At 44.7% G+C, this 15,147-nt stretch overlaps 1 protein-coding gene across 1 annotated transcript in view; it reads left to right on the top strand.

Moving 5' to 3' along the window:
* The window catches only part of si:dkey-22o22.2 (neural-cadherin), a gene marked incomplete at its 5' end in the record, with an annotated part of 37,025 nt that overhangs the window by 1,844 nt on the left and 20,034 nt on the right, over positions 1–15,147 (top strand). The window contains 3 exon segments of the mRNA XM_034199598.1: positions 5,219–5,848; positions 7,431–8,427; positions 11,049–11,142. Of these exon segments, the coding sequence (XP_034055489.1) occupies positions 5,219–5,848; positions 7,431–8,427; positions 11,049–11,142 (1,721 nt within the window).

The following is a 15,147-nucleotide window of genomic DNA, read 5'->3' as shown; positions in this document are numbered from 1 at the left end:
TACCATTTTACAACATAGGGTTGTTATGGCGTTGTAATATAAACTGTACTTGTGTTTTATTTAGTCAGAAATATCAGAAAGAGTCGAATGAATAGATGGCTGTTTAATGTTTTCGACTGTTTAGCTTTAAATAACCGGGCCATCCAGCCCAACGTGAAACTGTTTAACCACGAGGAGCGTGTTGTGAAAATATATCGGGTTTAAAACAGACAAATCTAATAGTATTGGTCACGGGTTAAACGTAGAGGCGAGATAGCTCAGAGCCACAGATCCAGTGTCCGCATGCTAACACATCACATGTGTGTGACACAATTGGTTAACACAATCTCACATTCAACAAACCCAAAGAATCCTGACAGGAAGTGGCACGGGAACTGAGGAGCCGACCTTCTTCTTCAGTGGCTTTCACCTGCCTTTCAAACAACACGCTGCAAATATTATACGCTGCAAGAACGGGAGACCAGGGGACACTAAAGAGTGACGCACACAGCTGGGAGACCAGGGGACACGAAAGAGTGACGCACTCAGCTGGGAGACCAGGGGACACTAAAGAGTGACGCACACAGCTGGGAGACCAGGGGACACGAAAGAGTGACGCACTCAGCTGGGAGACCAGGGGACACTAAAGAGTGACGCACACAGCTGGGAGACCAGGGGACACGAAAGAGTGACGCACTCAGCTGGGAGACCAGGGGACACTAAAGAGTGACGCACACAGCTGGGAGACCAGGGGACACTAAAGAGTGACGCACACAGCTGGGAGACCAGGGGACACTAAAGAGTGACGCACACAGCTGGGAGACCAGGGGACACTAAAGAGTGACGCACACAGCTGGGAGACCAGGGGACACTAAAGAGTGACGCACACAGCTGGGAGACCAGGGGACACTAAAGAGTGACGCACACAGCTGGGAGACCAGGGGACACTAAAGAGTGACGCACACAGCTGGGAAACCAGGGACTACTAAAGAGTGACGCACACAGCTGGGAGACCAGGGGACACTAAAGAGTGACGCACACAGCTGGGAGACCAGGGGACACTAAAGAGTGACGCACACAGCTGGGAGACCAGGGGACCCTAAAGAGTGACGCACACAGCTGGGAAACCAGGGACTACTAAAGAGTGACGCACACAGCTGGGAGACCAGGGGACACTAAAGAGTGACGCACACAGCTGGGAGACCAGGGGACACTAAAGAGTGACGCACACAGCTGGGACGGTGTCTCTGTTGCAGAGTTATTCGTCTCATAACTGTCAGTGTTTGTCAGTATATCTGAAATGACTATGTTAGCTACGTTAGCTAGCTAGCTTACAGCAGATCTGCAGTCATATCAGAAGGAGTCATGTGACCACTTTGTTCAAATAAGACCATCAAACATTTTAGGGAAGTTTCCAACAACATTATAATCCTGAACGTCACCAAGCGCCCCGTCCCAGGTGTGCGCATCACTCTTTAGTGTCCCCTAGTCTCCCAGCTGTGTGCGTCACTTTTTAGTGTCCCCTGGTCTCCCAGCTGTGCGCATCACTCTTTAGTGTCCCCTAGTCTCCCAGCTGTGTGCGTCACTTTTTAGTGTCCCCTGGTCTCCCAGCTGTGTGCGTCACTTTTTAGTGTCCCCTGGTCTCCAGCTGTGTGCGTCACTCTTTAGTGTCCCCTGGTCTCCCAGCTGTGTGCGTCACTCTTTAGGGTCCCCTGGTCTCCCAGCTGTGTGCGTCGCTCTTTAGTGTCCCCTGGTCTCCCAGCTGTGTGCGTCACTCTTTAGTGTCCCCTGGTCTCCCAGCTGTGTGCGTCACTCTTTAGTGTCCCCAGGTCTCCGTTGTGTCTGAGCTTCTGCAGCGTTTGGCTTCTCCAGCTTTTAGTAAACTCTGCCCATGTCTCCTCAAGTTGCTGAATGTTCTCTAAACGCTGCATGTGTTGTTGCTGGAGATGTTTCTTCATGAGGAACATGTGGGTTTTTATATCTGCATCGTTTCTGAAGCTGCAGCGCGTTTCTCCTGATGGAAATGCTGGCATGCCAGCTTCTTTGTTTCTAAAATTGGACATTTTGCAGCGTTGAGAGTCTTGAGACACTGTTGGGCGATCTGTCCAGCCCTTAGTCTGAAGGCCTCTAGACCTCAGCACAGATCCAGTGTCCTCATACTAACACATCACATGTGTGTGACATTGTTTAACACAATATCAAATTGAACAAACCCAAAGAATCCTGACAGGAAGTGGCTCGGGAACTGAGAAGTTGCTTCAGAAAGTCAGTCGACCTTCTTCAGTGGCTTTCACCCGCCTTTCGTCACACCTACCTCCGGTAATTCACAGTAATATGCATGTGCCGCCAAGTTAAATCAGATTATGAAAGTGGAGGTGCGTCGCAGAGGGAAGTAATCCCCGTCAGAGAGGCATGTGTCACCGAGTCTCCTTCCCCTCGCCTGCTGGAATTGATTTGATGTACGCTCCGCTCCTCTCCACCCTTTCTCCCGGCTCCTCCCTGAGCGCAGGCCGCTCTCAGCCCCGTGTGTTAATGCAATTCAGCAGATAGTGAGCGGAGGGGAAAATCCAATTGGAAATGAATATTCTTTGACTTCACCTGCCTCCTCTCCGGCGGCTCGTCTTCAATATTGTCGCTGTGCATCACGTTGTCAGGAGACCCAGGGGGGGGACTTCAAAGACTCCTGTAAACAAACCCCTCCTGTGAGAAAAGAGGAGAAAGAAAGGCTCAAAGTCGACTTTTTCCTGGCTTTTGTTGGCGTCTATTAACTTTTAATTGCATTGAGTGTCGCGGTGACAGATGTGAGAGCTGTCCTCGTTCAGAGAGATAGCAGGAGGTTAATTAGGCAAACAGGACGAGGCATCAGAGAAATGTTTATTCCCGTGTTCTTAAATCCCTCTGTGCTGCAATCAGTGCCAGGCTCATGTCCCTATGGGCTTGAAAAAAGCAAAGAAATGAGCAGGACTGTTATTTAATTGAAGTGAAAAGTCAATGTTCAGCAGCCGTGTTTCATTGCTCGTATAATGAAATCCATTTACAGAATGTGGTGTTGGTGCTTTTGGAGGTGATTGTTTTTCACACAGTGGTTCGATTAGGAGGTGACAGATCTGTCAGGTTGGGGAAAAATAGGACCCAAATGCAGAAAGAGGACTAAAAAAGGTCAAGTAACAAAAGGCGAGCTTTATTAAAATGCTGAAAACAGGAAAAACAAGAAACTACTTAACATAAACAAAACCGAGGAGCACGACAAGAACAAACTTACAAGCAGCCAGGAACACGGACAAAGACGGGCAGGTAACATGGACTTCAAAGACGATCAGGGAACAAGGACATGAAGAGACGACGAACAGACAAGGAGCACAGGGGAAGACAAGATTAAATACACAGAAGGGTAATCACTAGTGCTGTAGCGACGCGTCGACGACGTCGACGCGTCGACTTCAAAATATCGTCGACGACATATTTCCGCGTCGACGCGTCGCTACACACACGTGGGTCACCCAAAGCAACAAGCAGTTCGCAATCGCACTTCAAACACAATGGAGACTGAAACGGCTACCACCTCCTCCTCACAGGATTGCGCACGAAGCCCCCAAACGAAAACATCTCGCCCTAGGTCTTCAAAAGCATGGGAATATTTTAAAGTTAGTCCAAAACGCAAAGATATTTATATATGTATATCTCACTGAGACTGCTGCATAGCCTAGCAGAAGCAGCAGCTAGCTGTGGTGGCTACCATTAGCAGCTAGCATTTGCTCTCCGATTTTTTACATACAATGGAATTATGGATTATAAATTCAATCATTTTTGTATACATAGACGTTAAAAACCTATGGATTAACCGATTCAGCCGCGTTTTTTCTCATTTTATTGCCATTGAACACGTCTTTTGATCAGATTACGGTGGTGAGACGATCTCCCTAGAAGCTCTGTGAAGGTACGTGTTGTGATGACTGTATTTGCTTCCCCTGTCGCGAGTCCGGATCACTCAGTGATGATACTATATACCTACATAATCTGTGGAGTCTCAGCTTTAATCGGATATATTGTATGTGCAGCTACGATAAGTAATAAGGGTACTTTTATCTTGAGTTCTGTGCCAATGTCCGTTAGCATTTTTCGCTCAGGGGTCATTTAGATGCTTCTTATGAGACTTGTGTTTTGTTTTGGTAAACATGGTTTGTATCGTCAATTAGCTGAGATTATTTCCGTTAATCTGGTATAACACATTAATAGGTTCTTAAATATTAAGATCCCCTGAGACACAGTATCGTGAAAACATTTTTTTTTACATTACGTTTTTTATGAATTGAACAACAGAAAAATAATCGTTAGATTAGTCGACTAATCGATCAAATAATCGCCCGATTAATCGGTTTTCAAAATAATCGTTTCCCCCCAGCACTAGTAATCACAGGGGAAGACACAGCTGGGCAGGGGAAGCAGAAACACAAGCAAGGGGGGGGGCAACAGGTGAACACAATGAGACAATCAGACACACCAGGGAAGCTAAAGACAGGAAGGCAGACACAGGGGGTGTTTCTCAATGTCGAGGACGCTTCCTTGGTAGGACGTGTTTTCCGAGTCACTTCCTTCAGAAGCGAATCCTTCCTAGCCTCGGAAAACGAAGAATGGTGGAACAGGCTAACAGGTGTGCAGGTGTGCGTCATATGCGAGGCCCCGCCTTAAATGGAGCGCCAAAGATTTGGAAATTGGTCCGTGCGCAAAGCATTGTGGGGATTTTAAGGCGGCGGAGCAGCCTCGAAATGTCTCGCTACGAAGGACGCCGGGCTCGGTAGAATTCCAAGGACAAGCCTGGACATTGGAACAGTCCTTCGGTGGCACTCGATGAAGTAGCATCCTTGAAATAGTGGCTCTGGAGCATCCTTCCTTGACATTGAGAAACACCCAGGAAGTAGGATCAGACAAGACACAAGGAGGAAAACATTTCAAAATAAAAGGTGGAAAATGAAAACATAAATCCAAAACCATGACAAGATCTGTCCAAAGTTCATATACATATTTTAAATGAGAATAATCTGCTTTTCATTCACAAGCTTTTAGAAACATGAAGATAAAATACAGCAAAGGAATTTAAACCATAGATTAAAAGTTTAAAAATCTTATGTTTGTTCCTTTCGGTACTCGACGTGGTCTGTGTTTTGTTTTATGTTAACCTTAATTTCTGCCTATACTAAATAAACGTATTATTATTAATATCAATGTCTCTCCTCTGCAGGTGTCGGCCACAGATCCGGACCAGGAAGCTGATCAGACCGCGCTACGTTACTCCCTCCATGGCCAGGGCGCCGATGGAGAGTTCACTATTGACGAACGCACCGGGAGAATCTACGCCCAGCGGCGCCTGGACCGGGAGGAGCGAGCGGCCTGGAGGTTCCTCGTCTTCGCCACCGACGAGGCAGGAGCAGGACTCACGGGATTTGCAGATGTGTTGTTGGAGGTCCGAGACGTCAACGACAACGCGCCCTTCTTCCCGTGCCCGGCGCTGGAAGTAGACGGATGTTTTGTCGGACAAGTGCCTGAGAATTCCCCTGCGGACACGTCGGTCATGGAGATGCGCGCCATGGACCTGGATGACGCCAACGAGGGCAAGAACGCCATGATGACCTACAGCATCATCAAGAACGTCCGCAACGAGATTAACCTCAACCTGTTCTCCATCAACGGCAGCAGCGGGACCATCTACACGGTGCTGCGCTCGCTGGACCGCGAGGTGGAGGAGCGCTATCTGGTGGTGGTGGAGGCCAGGGACGGAGGGGGTTTGGCGGGAACGGGAACAGCCACTATCATGATCTCAGACGTCAATGATCACCCACCTGTCTTCACTCAGAGCGTCTATACAACTCAGGTGAGTCCAGCAAGGCCAGGCGGGTTTATTTATATAGAAACGTGTTGCAACAAGGTAACTTAAAGTCTTCTAATGATTATAATGAATCATAAGATAAGATAGGACTGTATTTATCCCGAAGGAAATTATTAGGAATACTCTGTTACAGTAAAAGTCCTGCATTCAAAACGTTCCTCAAGTAAAAGTAGAAGTACTCAGATCTTGTACTTGAGTAAAAGTAGAAGTACCAGAGTGTAGGAATACTCTGTTACAGTAAAAGTCCTGCATTCAAAATGTTACTCAAGTGAAAGTAGAAGTACTCAGATCTTGTACTTGAGTAAAAGTAGAAGTACTCAGATCTTGTACTTGAGTAAAAGTAGAAGTACTCAGATCTTGTACTTGAGTAAAAGTAGAAGTACTCAGGTCTTGTACTTGAGTAAAAGTAGAAGTACTCAGGTCTTGTACTTGAGTAAAAGTAGAAGTACTCAGATCTTGTACTTGAGTAAAAGTAGAAGTACTCAGATCTAGTACTTGAGTAAAAGTAGAAGTACTCAGATCTTGTTCTTGAGTAAAAGTAGAAGTACTCAGATCTTGTACTTGAGTAAAAGTAGAAGTACTCAGATCTTGTACTTGAGTTAAAGTAGAAGTACTCAGAACTTGTACTTGAGTAAAAGTAGAAGTACTCAGATCTGGTACTTGAGTAAAAGTAGAAGTACTCAGATCTAGTTCTTGAGTAAAAGTAGAAGTACTCAGATCTGGTACTTGAGTAAAAGTACCAGAGTGTAGGAATACTCTGTTACAGTAAAAGTAGAAGTACCAGAGTGTAGTAATACTCTGTTACAGTAAAAGTAGAAGTACCAGAGTGTAGTAATACTCTGTTACAGTAAAAGTAGAAGTACTCAGATCGTGTACTTGAGTAAAAGTAGAAGTACCAGAGTGTAGGAATACTCTGTTACAGTAAAAGTCCTGCATTCAAAATGTTCCTCAAGTGAAAGTAGAAAAGTATTCTCATCAAAATATAGTGAAAGTAGCGACAGTGAAAGTAGTCGTTGTGCAGATTGGTCCATTTCAGAATAATATATATGATATGTTTTATAATGATTGATCATGAAAGTGTTCTCAAAGCTGGTGAAGGTGCAGCTAGTTTGAAGTACTTTGTAGACTGCAGGGTAGCTGTGGGTTTACTTATATAGAAACGTGTATAGCAACAAGGCAACTTAAAGTCTTCTAATGATTATACTGAAACATAAGATAAGATAAGACTTTATTCATCCCGAAGGAAATAGTTGAGCCAGAGTTACAACAATACAATAAACACAGCAGCACAATAATAAAACTGTACACTAACAGTGCCGTAAAAAGAGCAATTAAATATCTACAGGAAACAAAGACGGTCATGTAATTAATGTAATAACAAAAGAAGGTAGTGGCAGATACGTAATTGCCCATTCTTATAGAACATTATTAAAAATAATAATATTGCACATGTTATATAGCAGAGAGTGTTTTGTAATGATGGTAGTGGTATTGATATGTAGCATAGTGGTGGTGTGGAAGTTCTCAGTTCCCTTTACTGAACATGATGTACCTCTTTGGTGCTCAGGTGACGGAGGACCTGGAGGTGAACAGCGAGGTTCTTGTAGTTTCCGCCACAGACGGAGACGAAGGAGAGAACGCCGTGGTGACCTTCAGCATCGTCGGCGGGGACGAGGACAGGAAGTTCTTCGTGGAGACGGACAAAGTGAACAAGCGCGGCGTGATCAAACTCCAGAAGATGGTGGACTTCGAGAAGCCCCGTGAGAGGACGTTCAATCTGACGCTGAAGGCGGAAGACGCTGATTTCTTCAGCCTGGCCTACTGTCTCGTGCAGGTGGAAGACTCCAACGACCACGCACCTGTATTTTTCCCTCAATTCTACGAGTCTCCAGCCATGTCTGAAGACGTTCCTGTGGGCACGATCGTTGCTCAGGTAACAGCTTCTGATCTGGACTCGGGACAAAATGGACGTTTTTCCTACAGTATTTCAAAAGAGTCTGACCCCTACAATCAGTTCCTGGTGGACCAGTCCGGTTGGGTGGTGGTGGCCGATTCTCTGGACCGGGAGAAGATCTCGCAGCACAGGATCATGGTGCTCGCCACGGACTCTGGGAGTCCACCATTGACTGGAACTGCCATCGTGGTGGTAACCGTACTCGACATTAACGACAACGGGCCGGAGTTCGAGGTGTCCTATAAGCCTGTGGTTTGGGAGAACATGGCCGCCCCTCAGGCAGTCCGAATGAATGACTCCTCCCTCCTAATCCACGCCACCGACCGGGACACCTCCACCAACGGCGGCCCGTTCTCCATTCGCCTTCTCATGCTCACCTCCGACGCCACAAACTTCAACCTGACGGACTTCCGTAACGGCAGCGCGGCCATCACTGCGCTCCGGACCTTCGACCGCGAGAGACAGAAGGAGTACCGCCTCCCCATTCTGATGATTGACAGCGGCTCTCCTCCAATGAGCTCCACCAGCACGCTCATGGTGGTGATTGGTGACAGGAATGACCACCCTCACTCCTCGGGTCACACCAACTTTGTCGTCTACAGTTATGAAGGTATGTTTGAGTTCGTATTGGACATTCAGCGGTCATGGATAGCAAAAGATGTTGGTATTTTGTTCTGGATTAGAGGTCAGGGTGGGTTCATTGCATTGTTAAAGAAATGATGCCCAATGATGGGTCATAATAATTCTCATTGGAGAACTGGTCAACGCTAGAGTTTTTTAACCTTATTTGGCCAATTTTTTAAGTTCCCAAATGTCCATGACCAAAGCTCTCAGAGGGTCGACACGGTTTATATTAATAATTACATTGATAATACACAGATCAATGTTGCTTTCTCTCTTTGTGCTGGACGTCCATGTGTTTTGTAACTCTGAGAATATGCAGAATATATCTATACCTGATTGAATAGACCTGTTTTACTGAAGAATAGCCAGGACCATGAAGCTCAAGTCTCTTTGCCAGCTGAAAGCTTTTAATGTGAGGAACCAACAGCGGGGAACATTGTGTTTGTATGGGCAGTGATAAGTAAAGTGGTTTCACCCGGATGGATTATCGTACATCTGGTCTTTGTTTCCTCTCTGCTGTTCACAGCTACACGGTTATTTTTTCTTGTACACCTTCATGTATCCAGGAACAGGCTTTGCAGAGTGCTCTTGCTCCTTCATTTCACACCTGAGAGCCTCAAAATCACTACTTTCTTCTTCACTGTAGAAGTTGTCTTGCTCAATGGCACGCTAGCATTAGTGGAACCTGAAGTGACACGAAAGCGTGGATCAAAGGATGAAGATTATATTTTTTGGGGACCAAAAATGTAACTTTTATTGAGTAAAACCACAAATCACACAAGAGGTTAACGTTTTATAACATAGAAATGACAACTAACAACTGGACAACGGCATGGTGGCAAACTATCAATCACAAGGTAGCCCCGCCCTAAAGCATACCCGGCTTCATCTTCAGATGTTCTCTAAATGGGACTGTAATTTACTAAATCAGGAATATGAGCTAATAAATCATGTGAGAAGTTGGGTTTTTTCTCGTAGACTTCTATAGAATTGGAAAGTCCTGCATTCAAAATGTTCCTCAAGTGAAAGTAGAAAAGTATTCTCATCAAAATATAGTGAAAGTAGCGACAGTAAGTACTCAGATCTTGTACTTAGTAAAAGTAGAAGTACTCAGATCTTGTACTTGAGTAAAAGTAGAAGTACTCAGATCTTGTACTTGAGTAAAAGTAGAAGTACTCAGATCTTGTACTTGAGTAAAAGTAGAAGTACTCAGATCTTGTACTTGAGTAAAAGTAGAAGTACTCAGATCTTGTACTTAGTAAAAGTAGAAGTAATCAGATCTTGTACTTGAGTAAAAGTAGAAGTACTCAGATCTTGTACTTGAGTAAAAGTAGAAGTACTCAGATCTTGTACTTGAGTAAAAGTAGAAGTACTCAGATCTTGTACTTGAGTAAAAGTAGAAGTACTCAGATCTTGTACTTGAGTAAAAGTAGAAGTACTCAGATCTTGTACTTGAGTAAAAGTAGAAGTACTCAGATCTTGTACTTGAGTAAAAGTAGAAGTACTCTGTTACAGTAAAAGTCCTGCATTCAAAATGTTACTCAAGTGAAAGTAGAAAAGTATTCTCATCAAAATATAGTGAAAGTAGCGACAGTGAAAGTAGTCGTTGTGCAGATTGGTCCATTTCAGAATAATATATATGATATGTTTTATAATGATTGATCATGAAAGTGTTCTCAAAGCTGGTGAAGGAGCAGCTAGTTTGAAGTACTTTGTATTACTGCAGGGTAGCTGGTGGATTTACTCCAGGTGGAACTAAAGTCTGATTCAACACTTGATTAGATTTCACATCAGTCATCCACATCTGTGAAGTAACTAAAGGTATTAAATACATGTAGTGCAGTAGAAGTACAAAGTAGTATAGCATATAAATACTCAAGTGAAGTACAAGTACCTCAAATTGTATTAAAGTACAGTGCTTGAGTAAATGCATTTTACCCCTCTGGGCTTCACTTTCCAGAACCCTCGATTGACTGTAGTTGTAGATGTCCAAGAGATCATGTGACATTGATCATAGGGCCACCGGTTGGGGGGGGATTGTCTCCGAGGGGCTCCTCTACCCCCCACCGCCTCCTGAGTGCTCGTGTTGCTACGACTCGACTGCTGAAGCCCACATCACTTATTTAGCGCTTCATACCATCTGTCAGCCTCCTGTAATTTTCTGGAGGAACTAAGGTTTTCTGAAATGTATTTTTAGTGGAATCCGTCTCCGGGGCCTTTCCACATGAAAGTGCATTAACCCGCTAATACGAATCCATCACGTAGCTCCACAACATGTCATGAAGCAAACAATTAACTCCGTCTCGAGTCCCAGGTTTGACGGGAACATAAGCAAGAGCCATTTTTAAAGGCAGCTGATTTCACGGCTAAAGAGATTACAGCGTTGAGCTTTTTCTGGAAGACACTGTTTGAGCATTTCTAATGTGTGTACATCATCCCGCTGTGAAACTGTCAAACCATGACCGTGCCCGCCACCTTATCTCCACTTTCTTTCCTTCAATTTCAATATTTGGGTTGTACCGCAGGGATCTTCTGCACTCAGAACTAATTCCTTTCAAAGCCTCTGCTTTTTAAAGAACTTTTCCCGTGTCTTTTACCCCATGACAGGTATTCTCCCGACGACGGTGCTCGGACGAGTTCAATCCCCCGACCTTGATGACTGGAGTGAGAAGGTTTACCGTTTTGAAGGAAAACCCTCCAGGTACTTTGATCTCACATAAGGGGGAAATCTGACATGCAAATCGGGAGTGATGGAGGGGGAGATGGGAAAGTATAAGTTAGGCAGGTGGGTGTTGAGGGCTTTTGAAGGAGAGCAAGGCGACCAGATAGTAGGGTAGACAGGAGACAAGGAGAAGTGGAAAGAAAGGATTTGAGGTGGAAGTAGAGATATGTCGAGAGATTATAAAACTAAGAGAAACACAAGACGTTTTCACACAACAGCAGATTGTCAGATGTGTTCTGGAGCGCTTGGTGACGTTCAGGATTATAAAGCTGGACAACTGTCTCTGTTTTCTTGTCTTATTTGAACAAAGTGGTCACATGACTCCTTCTGATGTCACTGCAGGTCTGCTGTAAGCTAGCTAGCTAACGTAGCTAACCTGTTCATTTCAGATATACTGACAAACACTAACAGCTCTGAGACGACTCTGAGACAGAGACAGTTGTTCAGCTTTATCATCCTGAACGTCACCAAGCGCTCCAGCTGTGTGCGTCACTCTTTAGTGTCCCCTGGTCTCCAGCTGTGTGCGTCACTCTTTAGTGTCCCCTGGTCTCCCAGCTGTGTGCGTCACTCTTTAGTGTCCCCTGGTCTCCCAGCTGTGTGTGTCACTCTTTAGTGTCCCCTGGTCTCCCAGCTGTGTGCGTCACTCTTTAGTGTCCCCTGGTCTCCCAGCTGTGTGCGTCACTCTTTAGTGTCCCCTGGTCTCCCAGCTGTGTGTGTCACTCTTTAGTGTCCCCTGGTCTCCCAGCTGTGTGCGTCACTCTTTAGTGTCCCCTGGTCTCCCAGCTGTGTGCGTCACTCTTTAGTGTCCCCTGGTCTCCCAGCTGTGTGCGTCACTCTTTAGTGTCCCCTGGTCTCCCAGCTGTGTGCGTCACTCTTTAGTGTCCCCTGGTCTCCCAGCTGTGTGCGTCACTCTTTAGTGTCCCCTGGTCTCCCAGCTGTGTGCGTCACTCTTTAGTGTCCCCTGGTCTCCCAGCTGTGTGCATCACTCTTTAGTGTCCCCTGATCTCCCAGCTGAGTGCGTCACTCTTTAGTGTCCCCTGATCTCCCAGCTGTGTGCGTCACTCTTTAGTGTCCCCTACTCTCCAGCTGTGTGCGTCACTCTTTAGTGTCCCCTGGTCTCCCAGCTGTGTGCGTCACTCTTTAGTGTCCCCTGGTCTCTCAACTGAGTGCGTCACTCTTTAGTGTCCCCTGATCTCCCAGCTGTGTGCGTCACTCTTTAGTGTCCCCTGGTCTCCCAGCTGTGTGCGTCACTGTTTAGTGTCCCCTGCTCTACAGCTGTGTGCGTCACTCTTTAGTGTCCCCTGGTCTCCCAGCTGTGTGCGTCACTCTTTAGTGTCCCCTGCTCTCCAGCTGTGTGCGTCACTCTTTAGTGTCCCCTGGTCTCCCAGCTGTGTGCGTCACTCTTTAGTGTCCCCTGGTCTCCCAGCTATTCCTATTCCCCAAATCATCTGTTCCTAGTCCCACACTCCTCTAGTCCTTCATCTCTTTACCGTAGCTTCATCATTTCGGCTTTGTCTAATTAATGCAGCGTCTCACCTTTAAGTGCCTGTGAGAGCTTTACTGTAAACATAACTTCACCTACTAAATATTATAGTTGCTACGTCTGATGAACACATAAAAGACAATCAAACACAACTAAACATAAGAGTGCTTGTCCTCTAACATTCCAGTGTCCAGTAATTGTCCCCTCGTTACTGATGAGGTAGTTTTTTGATGCATGGAGAGGGTGACAGAAGCTCAGGATGTGTCGCAGCTAAAGCAGAGAAGAGTTCCTCTGAACGTGTCCCCTCTCATGTGACACGCAGCATGAAGACAAAGGAAGAAATCAGAGCGCTGCACAGGAGCTGACAGATTCAAACCAGAGAGGAAGAGACAGTACAAGGTGCATCGTGACAAGGAGGAGAAAGGGAAACTGGGACAGAGGCACAGGCGGTTTGAAGAAGGAGTGAAAGGGAATGAAAGGGCAGAGGAGGGAGAGATAGAGAAGGGGATCCGACTTGTCAGGAACAGTGCTATTAATACTTCATAACCAGCCGGATTGAAAATTCCCAGTGAAGCACGGCGCTCGCTTTGTTTGAGGCTTCATGCGCGCGTTGTGAAAGCAGAGCCTGATTGCGCTCCATGCTCCTTCTCCTCTAACGAGACACCTGTAAGGAGGGGCGACAAGAAAAGCCCCGGGAACAAAGGGGGAGCATTACCCGCTGCGTCAGTCCGTGTGCAGCGGGGTTAGGGTGCATGGTGTTTACATACAGAAGGGTTAGGGTGCATGGTGTTTACATACAGAAGGGTTAGGGTGCATGGTGTTTACATACAGAAGGGTTAGGGTGCATGGTGTTTACATACAGAAGGGTTAGGGTGCATGGTGTTTACATACAGAAGGGTTAGGCTGCATGGTGTTTACATACAGAAGGGTTAGGGTGCATGGTGTTTACATACAGAAGGGTTAGGGTGCATGGTGTTTACATACAGAAGCCATAGGGGAGGAGGAGGCAGCCGCTTCAGCAGGACACACACAACCAGAGGAACCAGGCTTATCAGCAGGCAGGCTGACGCGTACCAGGAATTGCACTTGGTGTCGTGGTGCGTGAAATAAAACAACAATTCAAAACACAGATAGAGAACTATTTTAAGAAAACTATAATAACATAAAAAAATAATAAAAAGTATAGCAGAGCTCAGAGCTACATGTTGCAAAAACAGAACGTGTGTTTGAGATGATCTTATCATCTGTTTCCTGTTGGAGAAGTTTGAAATATTTAAACTGTGACATAAATCTGAGAATGCTTACTTGAACCAAATTAATACAAATGGTAATCTATATGTGAATTTTTCTTTGTAATTTGAACTACTTCTCACCTCAGCAGAGGTGAGAAGTAGTGGAGCACAAATACTTTGTTAATGTACTTAAGTACATGTTTCTGGTATCAGTACTTTACTCCACTACTTATTTCTTTCTACTTCTTACATGTTGAACTCAAATACCTGTACTTTCTACTTCTTACATGTTGAACTCAAATACCTGTACTTTCTACTTCTTACATGTTGAACACAAATACCTGTACTTTCTACTTCTTACATGTTGAACTCAAATACCTGTACTTTCTACTTCTTACATGTTGAACACAAAAACCTGTACTTTCTACTTCTTACATGTTGAACACAAATACCTGTACTTTCTACTTCTTACATGTTGAACTCAAATACCTGTACTTTCTACTTCTTACATGTTGAACACAAATACCTGTACTTTCTACTTCTTACATGTTGAACTCAAATACCTGTACTTTCTACTTCTTACATGTTGAACACAAATACCTGTACTTTCTACTTCTTACATGTTGAACACAAATACCTGTACTTTCTACTTCTTACATGTTGAACTCAAATACCTGTACTTTCTACTTCTTACATGTTGAACTCAAATACCTGTACTTTCTACTTCTTACATGTTGAACACAAAATACCTGTACTTTCTACTTCTCACATGTTGAACTCAAATACCTGTACTTTCTACTTCTCACATGTTGAACTCAAATACCTGTACTTTCTACTTCTTACATGTTGAACACAAATACCTGTACTTTCTACTTCTTACATGTTGAACACAAATACCTGTACTTTCTACTTCTTACATGTTGAACACAAATACCTGTACTTTCTACTTCTCACATGTTGAACTCAAATACCTGTACTTTCTACTTCTCACATGTTGAACTCAAATACCTGTACTTTCTACTTCTTACATGTTGAACACTAATACCTGTACTTTCTACTTCTTACATGTTGAACTCAAATACCTGTACTTTCTACTTCTTACATGTTGAACTCAAATACCTGTACTTTCTACTTCTTACATGTTGAACTCAAATACCTGTACTTTCTACTTCTTACATGTTGAACACAAATACCTGTACTTTCTACTTCTTACATGTTGAACACAAATACCTGTACTTTCTACTTCTCTCATTTTCCAAACAGCTGGTT

This window comes from Gymnodraco acuticeps, unplaced genomic scaffold (genome assembly GCF_902827175.1).
Source record: "Gymnodraco acuticeps unplaced genomic scaffold, fGymAcu1.1, whole genome shotgun sequence".
Classification (NCBI taxonomy): domain Eukaryota; kingdom Metazoa; phylum Chordata; class Actinopteri; order Perciformes; family Bathydraconidae; genus Gymnodraco; species Gymnodraco acuticeps.
The sequence above is the reverse complement of the archived record's forward strand: the minus strand, read 5'-3'. Positions and strand labels throughout refer to the sequence as shown.